We start from the raw sequence: 13,241 nt of genomic DNA on the forward strand, positions 1-13,241 counted from the left end.
AAAAAAAATTGTTTGAACGATTCGTTAATGGAGGATCGCTTAATGAAAAATAATTCTTCTCTTGGCCAACCAAGGCTTTGGTAGGCTTGTGATGATGGCTCTCGTGAAAAAATGCTTCTTCTAAAAACCCAAAGAGTGAGGTCGGATTAATAATGCCTTGTCTGAAGTCTCATTCCTTATTTACTCAGAACGTCTTGTATGTGGACTTGAAAACATATCGGCCTTCCAAAAATTGAAAATGTTAAGGTTTAAATTGTGGTAATAATGATCAGGGTTCATAGCTGCACTTCACCCGCAACCCCTTACGCACGTACTGCTCGATGTACCTCCGTCCAGACTTTCGATTTCCAATGCCTTCCTTCATCTATTCAGGGTGGAAAGGCACAGAAGTGTGCATGTAAAACAATTTCTCAGTTGGAGTTAATGTTCGACAGCAGATAAGGTCAGGGAATTTGTACTCTTGCAAGGTGCATTAATCATTTTCCTCTGACTCACTACTTTGAAAGAGTTGTTTCCTTCTTCATGCTTTTTTGCAGTTGCATATTGCTAAGCCCTCCTGGAAGAGATTCTTTCAAGCCTTTGTTTTGTTTAACTTCTCTGCGAGCTAGTCTTGGCATTACTGTCGCTCCAGCTCGGCTCCTGGCCAGCTCAAATGTGGATGACTCGGCATGCATATCCAATTGCCCCCCACTCCCCTAGCTTGTTGTCATTGTCCCATCATTATTTATTATTGAGAGATTGGCACAATTCCCGAAGAGGAAGCTGTCGGAGAAGGAGCACGATGTCGGTGCACATCTGCATTGCATGCATGTGTGTCTACGTGCGTGCATTTGTGCATGGTTATTATCTTCCATTTGTGCATGGTGTCATTTAGCAAGCATCCCCCGCACCCATCCTCGTGTCTTTTGTTTCTTTGAATTTGTACGCTTCTATTCAACCTTTTGTTTGAGACCGCACATTCCAGCAGGCATTTGGTGACAAATGTGTGGTGTGACTCATTTCTGACCACCTGAATCCTATTCCCATTTCACTCTCCAGGTTTGAGCTTTCGGTATGGCTGTGTTTGGTGCCACCAGTGGTCACAGGCAGGGAAATGAGTATTTGTGTTCATTGGAAAAGATCTCTTAGAACATCTCCATTAGCTTCGCTCTCTGTACCTTATCTGCTTCCCATTTGGATCATGTCATGCGATCTTGTTTGTTGTTCATGAAAGAAGCGCAAACACAAAGCTGGGCCCAATGCTGTGGTTGGTCCGCTCGTCTCTCACAATGCCAACTACTGGCAGATGTCTTACACTCTTGCTTCAAGATAAACCTGTAGAAATGTTGAAACAGGGGCACGCATCATTATTGGGCATTGCAGAATGGGTGAATAATGAGAGTGGAGTGGTTTGATGTCTGTGATTGACATTGATGTTAACAAGACCTTGCGGTGACCCTTTGTGCTTCGTCCTGACCCTTGACATGCTTGTAACCTAATCCCTGGCTTTCTGATCCCTAGATGAGACTTTGTGGACCTCATTGCTAATGTACCCATGACCTCGAATGACCCTAAATTCCTTTTTCTTTTTCAGAGGCAGCTTCCTGCTTAATATTTATTAACAGGTCTGAAACTACCGTTACTGGTGTGTTTTTTTTTTTACTATTAGTTTTATCTCTGCACAATATGTTCATGCAATTGGATTGCCATTAAACCTGGCACAAAGTGACAAAAGTTTTGGAAACTCATTTGCAAGTATTCCTGGTTCTAATAACACAAACAGTATTCCTCAGTTCATCAATAACTTTTGGAACTGTTTTCAATCGCCAAAAGGTGGAAAGTGTATTAATGTTGTCTTTGAAAAATCAGTTCGTTGTAAATCCACCTGTGTAGGCCTGATGCCATTTTCTCTTTATTTATTTTGTTATGTTGTGGTCTCTGGAAAAGTAAACACTTTTTGGATTGGCTGCATTTTCCTCTCATCAAGCTCTCTGCTCCAATGACAACACCGACGGAAAATTTGAAGTTTCCACGAAAGGCCTATTTTCACGTTCATGTCACTGGCTGGATGGTCGTAGATTTTCTGTCACATCTCAATGACAAGATTCTTCCCGACGCAACGATGCCGTTATTGGTATTTCGATCCTCGCGATGACCTTAAGAAAGCATCCTTTACACTTTCTCCCTTTGCTTTGCCAACCCATTCCCAGCTCGTGTCACGACAGCTGGAAGCGACGCTCGTATCGGGCCACGCAGAAGCACGGTTCACCCTGCGGGAACACAGCTACCTGGTAAACTACCAGGAGATGTTTCAGCAGAATGTGCTTGTCGGCACACGACGCAAAATAGCACGCAGGCCTGTCTTCCAGTCGCCAGTTCTTCTGCTGCCTCTACTGAAGTATGTGTTGGAAGTCAATTTTTCATGTGGTTGGTTTGTGATGCTTGATTGTTTTTTTATTATTATTATTATTATTATTATTATTTATTTATTTCCTTTAACAGGCCATTTACATAAATTACAGATGGAAAAAAACAGTTTGACTCACCCACCCTTACATTCATGACTCATAACCCCCACTTTCCCTCTCGTAACTCTTCATAACAACCACCAACATTCCTGCCCCCTCCCACCTCAACCTTTTTTAGCTCGCCTGTTCGAAGAACAGAGAGCTATAGCGATACCCCGGCATCAGCGTGAGCATGAAAATGTTAAAGTTTTTGGTGCAAGTTATTTCCTTTCTAATGTTTTTATCCACTACACTATTTTTTTACTGATTACAATATACAAATACATATATTGCTTTAAAATTATTTGGATCAGACTTCACTGCAATGCTTTATAAAAAAGATTATTAGACTAGTCTTTGAGCGTCAGCGTGAGCATGAAAATGTTAAAGTTTTTGGTCAAAGTTATTTCCTTTCTAATGTTTTTATCTACCACACTTTTTTTACTGATTACAATATACAAATACATATATTGCTTTAAAATTATTTTAATCAGACTTCATGGCAATGCTTTATACAAAAATATTATTAGACTAGTCTTTTAAAAACAATAAATGTATAAACAGGCATGCATTGGGTGCCTTTGATACCAACTCTCCGGTTTATTATTATTTTTGGAGGGGGTGGGGAGGAGTTTTGAGGCTCATAGAAGAGCAGAATCACGGGGGTGAAGAGTCAACAGCCACAACAAACCGAAACAGTGGGATAACATATATATATATATATATATATATATATATATATATATATATATATATATATATATATATATATATATATATATATATATGTGGTTTGTGTCGTTTTGTGATGGAAGGTTTGTGTCGTTTGAACTCTGTGGGTGTCTTAAAACTCGTCTCTCTTCTTCCCCATCTCCCCCAATATTATCCTATTTTTCTTTTCTCAATTAATTTAACTTCCTCCTCTAGCATCCACTATATGTATGGGACTTTTAACGAGGATGCAGTAGTATGTAATTGAAAGAAATGATTACATTTTGGTCATGCTTCCTAATGAAAGGCTACATTTACGCATCTGCCGTTAAAACCACTTTTCCCCAGTTTGATTTTTCATTTTGAAGAGTAATGTGTATGACTGGCATAATTGCATACTCATACACGAACAATGTGTAATTTGAGGTTTTGTTTTTTTTTCTCGCCGTTTTTTTCAGTCACGTAGTAAAGGTTCAGATTTCGTGGCACTTGAGTAACGTACTAGGTTTATAGAAAGAACCAATTGATAGCATCTCTCGCCTTTTCGTCTTGTGGATAGTGAATTCGATGAATTGCTGCTTAATTCTCAATGCACACCCCTTCCTTATCTTCCATTCATTTTTATGTATATCCAAAGGACAAAGTTGTATCCAACTTTGTTAATGGGTAAAAATGTTTGTCCGATTATGATTTCCAGCCAATTTCCATCATATAATGCTAAGGAGGTCAGAATAATGGCAAAGGTATCTTTGGTTTGATTTTCTTTCGAGGCGGCGATTGTCAACAAAAAGCAAGAATGATGCGTTAAATTTTGTTCCCAACGGAACCGATATTTTTATTCTCCAAGAAAACTATGCAATCCCAGGCAAAAATAACATTCCTTTCCTGTAGTAATTATCTGCAGACGACTGTAGTACATGGGAGTACAACTCTCGTATACTATAGTTCGCCTTTTTGCCTGGAATATGCTTATCACTCATCACATTGGCATGTTGAGGTTGGAAAATGTCGTACAAACCTTTTCTGCCTTGAGCTGGTTGTTTGTTTGCACTTGTTTTTTTGATTGTCCCTTGCATATGGCACTCGATCCTCTGTAGGAAGTGAAAGCACAACGCTTCATTTGGCCCAGGCTGTTTATACACACTACTCTTGGAACGTGGTTTGCGTCGGAATGGCCGAGGCACACCGACTATTCTCGATATACCCCGCACGTCTAACCTTTGGCAAATGTGGGGGGGTTTTGTTTGGTTTTTTTTTTAACTATCTTTTCCAATATTGATCCCTGTGCTCTGTATCCTCTGAGCCTCTCTTTCTTCTCCAGGGTGCATGTGCTCTTCTAGTAACCCCTCCTGGTTAAACTTCCTGATTCCAGGCTAAATAGACGCCTCAACTCTTTTATTCTCAGCTTCTCCCATATATGGAACCTGGTCTGTCTCGCTCTCCTTCCAGACAGTGCAACCAAGCAGTGCACTGTCACCTCTTGCCATCCCCAATTCTGTGCCATGATCTTTATTACCCTCATTAACCTTTCTTAACCCAACCATCATACTTGCTTGGTTCAGTGCTTCTTCCCCTCCTCCCTTTCCTTTTTAGGTCATCTCTACCGAGATGACCTAATAAAGCCGGACCAAATGTCCATCCGTCCGTCAACAATTTTTCTTTCCGATCTTGATGAAACTTAGTATGTGGGTAGAGGTTGATGAGTGTTGCACAACAATATAACTTTTGTCCGGGTTCAAGGTCAGGGTCAAGGTCACGTAAGTTATAAAAATCGCCATTTTCAAAACCTATCTCGTCTGCCATTCTACAAGATATTCGGCAACTGTTTATTGATTATGATAGTAAAAAATATTATCTTGTATCTCACCGGACAGATTTTTGAATTTCCTTCCCGTTTGATCGTCACGTGATCTGGAAGATGGCCAAAAACGCCGATGCGATTCGCAAAGAAGGAAGGAAGGAGAAATGAAATGTAGATATAAAACACATTTTTAGCCTTTAATAATTATACATTTTCCGCCGAAGGTGCAAAAGTTTCAAAACCCGAAATGTAAACGTCGGCATTTATTTTCAAAATATAATTTTGCGCGCGCGCCAAAATGCCGAGTCTTCTTTTACCAAACTGTGCAGTTCGAGCTGCGCAGTAGAACTGTGCAGTAGTCTTCGGTCATAACTGAACATTGAGAACTTGTGGTATAAAAGAGATGACCGTCACCCCCACACGGGGGTAATTTTATCATGTAGTGTTTTTCTTTCCCTTGATGTTTGTCCCATATCTACCCTGCTCTAGTGTGACCCTCACTCATGTAAAGGGAGTGGGGGGAGAGGAAAGTTACTCCTCTCTCCCCCCTCCACTCAGTGAAAATTAGAAGATATACCTGGTCACATTAACATGTTTACCAGGAGATCTGAAGCTAATTGCAATAACTGTAATCAACGAAACCGACAAAAATGATGAAATGACCTTTATTTCATTATCCCTACAATTTGTAATCGGGTCTGTCCATCCGTCACGCTATCTCCGAAACAGTTGTGCAAAAATTCACCAAACTTAGTAGTTATGATCACCACGTGGCAAGAAGGTGCAAGAGCAGTTTAATTTCAGCCCCCCTGGGGTGGGGTCAAGAGGTCAAATACCAAAAAATGTAATTACAGACACTTTTTAGGGCATCTCTACCGAGATGACCTAATAAAGCCGGACCAAATGTCCGTCCGTCAACAATTTTTCTTTCCGGTCTTGATGAAACTTAGTATGTGGGTAGAGGTCGATGAGTGTTGCACAACGATATAACTTTTGTCCGGGTTCAAGGTCAGGGTCAAGGTCACGAGGTCACATAAGTTAGAAAAATCGCCATTTTCAAAACCTATCTAGTCTGCCATTCTACAAGATATTCGGCAACTGTTTCATGATTATGATAGTAAAAAATATTATCTTGTATCCAACCAGACAGATTTTTGAATTTCCGTCCCGTTTGGCCGCCACGTAACCTGGAAGATGGTTAAAAACACCTCCCGGTACAAAGAAAACTTTTTACTTCTGATCTTGATGAAATTTGGTATGTGGGTGGAGGTTGATGAGTGATACCCAACGACACATTTTTTCCCGGATTCGAAGTCACGGTCAAGGTCACGAGGTCACGAAAGTTGTGAAAGTTGCCATTTTCAAAACCTATCTAGTCTGTCATTTTAGGAAATACAGTATCTGACAACGGTTCATCCATTATGATAGTAAAAAACATTATAGAGATGACCTTCACCCCCACACGGGGGTAATTTTTTTGTCTGTTTTTTAAAAAACATTTTAAAATGAGACTTTGTACATGCAATCAACATTGTGGGATGCATGAAATGTCTGCCGATTTTCTTTGGCTTTGACCCACGGTTCATGCCCCAGGGGGTGGGTGTTCACAGAGGTCAAAACAGATTATTATTATTTTTTTTTTTTCAATTCAAATTTGATATTAAGTCAATCCCGGTGGAACTTTTTGCCATATTTCAACTTTGCTTTAGGTGGGAAGCATGGGGATTTCCATTGGCATGCCATTGACTTTGCTCCCGTTTTCCAATTGCGATTGAGCCCCAGATATTTTTCCTGATGTATTGTTGTGGAGCCGGGTATTGGCTGCGAGCACGACCGCGAGGTGGAGCAGTAGGGTCGACTCTACCAAACACCCGGAATCTAGATCGTACCTTTCGGAAAACTCCGAGGGTACAGGTCCCTTACCGGACCGTGAATCGTCAATAATTCCACCACGTGGTACAGGGTTATTTGCCATTCTTCAAAATACCTAGAGATCCACTTGGCGAGCTACCGCGTATTCACACCCTCGACGGCACTCGTCGAGTCGAGCCGTTAGCCTGCCCGACCCGTGCGCAACCCAAACTGATGGCTGCTGAAGTCCCGTCGGTCCAAATGTACATTTACAGTGGCAACAGCCTTTGAAATTCACCAACACGTGCCATGCTCAGCCAATGAAAGAAACACAGAAATGAGCTGATGCATTTAACAAATGGGGTATTTATTCACGGTAATCGGGGAAACGGGGGAAGCACGTAAGGGCAGAGTTATCACGACTAATAGAGAATGCAAATTTACACACAAGCACTTGAACAATTCCTACTTAAAGACGGGCCCAGACAGACGCACACCCAAAAGAAACGGACCCAAAATGGTCTTTATTATCCCTTCAGCTCGGAGGGAAGCCGAGCTGAGGGACGAGAAAGTGCCTGGCTACCTGACCGCAAGCGCGCGGCTCGACGTCCACACCTTCCCAGAGCACCAGTCGGCAAGAACTGACCAAGGACAGCCGATGCAGACCACGCCAGTGACGAGATGAGCCGGGAACCAGAGCACGCCGGCGACGAGATGGGCGCAGAGAGCCAGACCACGCCAGCGACGAGATCAGCTGAGAACCAGAACATGCGCTCATGAAGACCGGGGCACAGATTCTTTCCTACCCGCTCAAGCAGATCCACCCGATTATTTGCTCTCCGTTCCTTTTGGCGCTCTCGGGCGAGGTCCGCTCATCGTGGCCCGTTCTCATTGGGTGAGACACGACGCATTCCCTTATTTGGCATGCAGCCAAGCAAACTGGTTCATGACCATATTTGGGAATGGAATTCCATCCCCGAACGAATTCTGAACACACCCGCATACCAGCGAGCGCACGGAGAATACCGGGAGCAGAGGGTTGTCCCTGTGAGAGCGAAGATGGCGGCATTGTTGTAGTTGTAGATGTAAAAATCCTAATTATCAAAATAACTCCGCAGCGCATGAACATTTAATTACCCCTTAGACACAGGTGTCGAGAGCCCTAACTATAAGCACATACTTACCGATATAACTGTTTTCTAGGGACTGAATGTTGAGTGCTCATGGCTTCCAGATTCGTAACAGTATAACCACCGTCGTGGCATCTGAGGATCTGTACAATAATCCTCTAATGCTGAATTATATTTGATATGCAACTCTTGTTTTTGATCCATTTTGTTCATGAAACAGATACCCATCATAACCTTTTACCACAACATCATGATGAAATCTGCACTTATCTCCCTGGCTAACTCTGATCAGGGCTTGCTTTTGAAGTGGGTGAGCTGTTTTCATCAAATCCGTGATGTTTCAATTTGAGGATTCCTTTACAAATGCCTTCAACAGTATCTAGCCATCCTGCCATACAAGGATGTATTTGGAATTAAAGATTAATTTATATTGTGGGTGAGGCCAACACGTTTGTTTTAAAGTTTAAACTTGAGCTTTGAAAGGCTGTGATTTAATTGAATACTATTTCCCAACTTCGATGCCTCCACTCCCCTCTTCAATCTTTGCCAATCATTTTCCCTCCAGAAAGCTAACTTCCAGCTCTTCATGATTCCCTCTGCCACCGAAGGTGGGCAGAGGTTATGTTTTCACCCCTGTCTGGTTTGTTTTGTGAACAGGATATCTCAAAAAGTCATGGACGGATTTGGTCTAAATATGGTGGACATGTTGGGTGTGTGACAAGGATGACATGATTAGATTCTGGTGAAGATCTGAATATGGATCCGGCAACTAGAATTTTTTTTAAGTGATTCTTCACCATTGAGAAAATGGGCCAAAAAACGATATGCAGCACAATATCTCAAAAAGTTTTTGAATGGATTTAGACAAAACTCGGTGAACATTTTGGGTGTGCAACAAGGAAAAATTGATTCGATTTTGGTGAAGATCTGGATGTGAGTTTTTATTAAAAAAAAATTTCAGTGATTCTTCACCATTAAGAGATAGGGCCAAAAACAATATGTAGCACAATATTTTAAAACGTGGACGGATTCGAACAAAACAAGATGGATGAGTTGGTTCAGTGACGAGAACAAGCCGATTCAATTTTGGTTCAGGTCTGGCTCCAGATCCAGCCTATCAGTGGGGCACAAAATGTAAACTGTTCAGCCTGGTGGAGGTATGCGCTCTACCGAGTGCCATTCTAGTTATGGCTGCATTGTTAGGCCGTGGGATCTGGCCTCTCAGGCCAACCATTTTGCCTCGTGTATGGCCTGCCTTGTTTGGGTTAACACCCAGTTGGCAGAGCCACCCAAGCCGTTACTTGTGGGCCGTGCGGATATCCGATTAGTACGGTTCTGTCAGACCACCCTCACCAACCTCATAATAATAATAATAATAATAATAATAATAATAATAATAATCGGATTCTGATAATCCCCTCTAGGGCAAGCACAATGGACAGAAACGTTTTATGAGCATTGCTAGATGTGTGACGAGGCAGATGCGTGATCTTATGAAATATGGGATTTATTCATGAGACAGAACACGGAGCGAATCTCGACACCAAGACAGGCAATGAATATTGACACCATTTAAACAGAGATGTATCTAAATGTTTATGCACCACCTACACAACTACCATTCACTCAGAACCAGGCCAGGTTTAAAGGATATTGCATCCCGAGTGTGGGATGGGGTGATACTGGTACACGTTTTGGAGTGGTCGTCGTCCCTGGGATAACCTGCCGGAACATTCCCCCAACAGGTCAAGTCGAGTAGCTAAGGAGGGGAGCCCGAGTACAAGATGAGCAGCAACTATGGAGAGAGACACAGACAGACAGACAGACAGACAGACAAACAAACCGACAGAGACGGTCGTCATCTTTTGCTGCCTCAGCTTTTATTAGTTGCCCTCGCTCCACCCAGTTTTCATGCCTCATCGGCGGGGCCAGGTTGCCTGTCGTAGCGAGCCATGGTCTTTGTCTTGCTCACTCATCGATCCACTTAGCCCCTGATGCCGATATAGAAGCAGTCAATCACCAACGCTGTTCCGTAGCCTGGTTGCCGAGGCTTGGTGATGCCGCCATGACACCTTTACCAGGCACAGACCCAAACCCGTTTCAGACAAGGGGAACACCGGATGAGATCCTTATCCTGTCTTACCACTAAATTGGACAATGCCATCCCTCCAGTGGTGGTATGAAAGACAGCTTTGCACTAAACACTGACCTTAATTCAGAAAAAGGAAGCTATTTCCTTACTGCGAGCGAATATAATAGAGCTTCAGCCTTAATTCTGATTCTGACCAATCCCTCCCCCCTCTTCCCCCAATTTCCCTTGTGAACTTCAAACAACATGTTCTCATTTTATACATTCACCTGTCATTGTCTTCGTGTGTGTGTGTGTGTGTGTGTGTGTGTGTGTGTGTGTGTGTGTGTGTGTGTGTGTGTGTGTGTGTGTGTGTGTGTGTGTGTGTGTGTGTGTGTGTGTGTGTGTGTGTGTGTGTGTGTGTGTATGTATGTATGTGTATATATATATATATATATATATATATATATATATATATATATATATATATATATATATATATATATATATATATATATGAACATGCATTGTGTTACGGTTGTAGGGGTATGTGGAAGAATTTAATAGGGAATATAGCATTGTGTTGAGTAGCTTGGTCCGTGGAGTCATCTCAATGTGATTTAGCAGGGAATTTGTGAGCTTAAGTGTTACGTGTCACCACACAAGGGGGTGGTGTCATGTTGATTGGCTAGGGTTTAAGAATAAGCTTCCCCAGTATGTAATTGCCCCTCTGTGATTTTTATCTCCACCACCGAAGGTGAAGGAGGTTATGTTTTCACCTCTTTCTGTCTGTCTGTCTGTCTGTCTGTCTTTCTGTCTGTCTGTCTGTCTGTCTGTCTGTCTGTCTGTTTGTCTGTCTGTGTGCAAGATATCTTAAAAAGTTGTGGACGGATCTGGATGAAATTTTGTGGACAGGTATTCTAGTTATGGCTGCATTGTTAGGCCGTGGGATAATGCTGTCGGTATGTATGTTGTATGTTGTGTATGTATAACAACACTAACTAATGTATGTTGTGTGCTCATGGCTTCCAGAGTCGCAACAATATAGCATGATATCTCAAAAATATTGCGGTGTGTTGCAAGGACGAACTGATTAGATTTTGGTGAAGATCCGGATCCGGGTCCGACTACTAGGATTTTAAAGTGATTCTTCACCATTGAAAGATGGGGCCCAAAAATGATATATTGTTGCGGGGCCGGGCGTCAGCCGCGAGCACGACCGCTAGATGGAGCTGTAGAGTCGGCTCGACCGATCGCCCGGAAATTAGATCGTACCTTTTCGGAAAAGTACGGGTCCCTTATTGGACCGAAGTTCGCCAATAGACAGACCACATGGGGTAGGGTCGATTGCCAATTTCAATTTACCTAAATACCCACGTGTTCCAAACTACCGGGGAAATTCACCCTCGACGATGCTCGTACGGAACGAGCTGCTTAGCGTACTCGAACCGTGTGCGATCCGAGCGGTTTGATCGCTGAGATCCGTCGGTCCCAAATATCCCGTTACAACGGCAACAGCCTGGCTAATTCCCCAACACGCAGCACGCTAAGTCAATGAAGGAAAAGACACGAACGAGCGGATACATGTCCCAAATGGGAATGTTTATTTACAATTGGGGAATGAGGGGAGCACATAAGGGCAGAGTTAAACCGAATATTAATAAATGCACGTATATACAAGCAAAAAGCACTTATATAATTTCCTACTTATCTGACTGGTGCCACGAACACACACACGCACACACCCAAAATGTCGGACCAAATGGTCTTTATTGAGGCCTATCTCCGACCTGTCCGCCTCGTGCGGTCTTCAAGGACCAGGTCCTCGGGGCAGGACTGGACCCCCAGCACGATCCGGACGATCCAGACAAACGAAGTCGGCAGGGCGAAGGCTGGCAGGAGAGGACCCTTTCTGGCACCGACCACTCCGTGCGCAGATGTTCACCCTTCTTGCCAGAACCAGAACCCGTGCGCGCACTTCTTGCCAGGACCAGAACGACGACGAACGCGCAGACCGCACCAGACCCAGAACAACCACGAACGCCCAGACCGCGCCTATAATTATACTCCCCTCTTCAGGGGGGGGGGCTCCTTGTGACCCTCCCTCTCTCACTGGCTGGTTTTGGCGTGCAAAATCGCTCTTCGTCTCTCTCACCGGCTAAAACGGGCGGCAAGCTCCTTGATTGGCCCGGGGGCGTGTTGACGTCACACAGAGCCCTTTCCTCCTGTCACGGGATCTGATTGGCCGGGCTACGGTCACCCCACTCATTGCACGCTGATTGGTCGAGGGCCGCCGCATGGCGACTCCTTGAACTCCGCCCACCATGACGTCGGGCAGATCGAGGTGAAGGAAGCGAAGTGAAGGTGAAGGTGAGGGTGATGCGGTGTGGTCGGCGTTGATGTTGGTGGAGAAATAAAAGAAAAACCCTAACTATCAAAATAACTCCACAGCGCAGGAACATTTAATTACCCATTAGACCAGGGACGAGACCCTAACTGGCAACACTTACTTACCGACATAACTGATCTATAGGACCTCTATGTTGTGTGCTCATCACTTCCAGTTTCGCAACAATATAGCATGATATCTCAAAAAGTTATGGACAAATTCGGATAAAACTTGGTGGACACGTTGGGTGTGTGACAAGGAAGAATTTATTCGATTTAGGTGAAGATCTGAAACTGGATCTGGATATGAGAATTATTCAATTTTCAAAGTGATTCATCACCATTGAGAGATGGGGCCAAAATCGATATAGCATGACATTTCAAAAATGTATTGGGATCATTATGTTCTCGTGGATCATGCTTTATGTGGTGGAAGTATGCGCTCCACCAAGTGCCCTTTCAGGTCCCCATGTTTTTTATATTTCAAGATCAGCAATAAAAGTGGGGAACACATCCTTAAAGCCAGGCGTGCCGAGTGGGCGGAGGCCCCTTCTTCCCAGGTTTCGTGCGAGCAGGCCACGCCCCAGAGGCGGAGGATATCGGTGTGATCTTGAGGAAGGTTGGTTGCGCATTGTGGGAGGCTTCCTACTGCATAGGACGAGAAATCGGCAGAGCGCACACACGAAGTCAGTTTGAGGAACGCATGAGGCAGAGTTTATTCGGAAGAGAATCAGAGGCGGGAGTTCAGGGCTTGCGCATTTTCGGAGAGCCGTGATCAGAGCGGAGGCATGAGGTGCATGGTTTGG

General features: G+C 43.7%; 1 protein-coding gene and 1 long non-coding RNA gene across 6 annotated transcripts in view; one reads left to right on the forward strand and one right to left on the reverse strand.

Annotated features, from left to right (window-relative positions):
• The window catches only part of LOC147028750 (protein mono-ADP-ribosyltransferase TIPARP-like), a 56,795-nt gene that overhangs the window by 36,821 nt on the left and 6,733 nt on the right, over nt 1-13,241 (forward strand). For all 5 annotated transcript variants that reach the window (XM_085879439.1, XM_085879437.1, XM_085879438.1 and 2 more), the window contains exon 5: nt 2,190-2,377. In XM_085879439.1, coding sequence (XP_085735565.1) covers nt 2,190-2,377 — 188 coding nt within the window. The remainder of the gene's footprint in view (nt 1-2,189; nt 2,378-13,241) is intronic.
• Nucleotides 1-13,241, reverse strand: part of LOC147028751 (uncharacterized) — a 55,930-nt gene that overhangs the window by 16,010 nt on the left and 26,679 nt on the right. The window lies entirely within an intron of this gene.

This window comes from Eptatretus burgeri, chromosome 4 (genome assembly GCF_056783735.1).
Source record: "Eptatretus burgeri isolate ZD-2024b chromosome 4, Ebu_testis_v1, whole genome shotgun sequence".
In the NCBI taxonomy this organism is placed as follows: domain Eukaryota; kingdom Metazoa; phylum Chordata; class Myxini; order Myxiniformes; family Myxinidae; genus Eptatretus; species Eptatretus burgeri.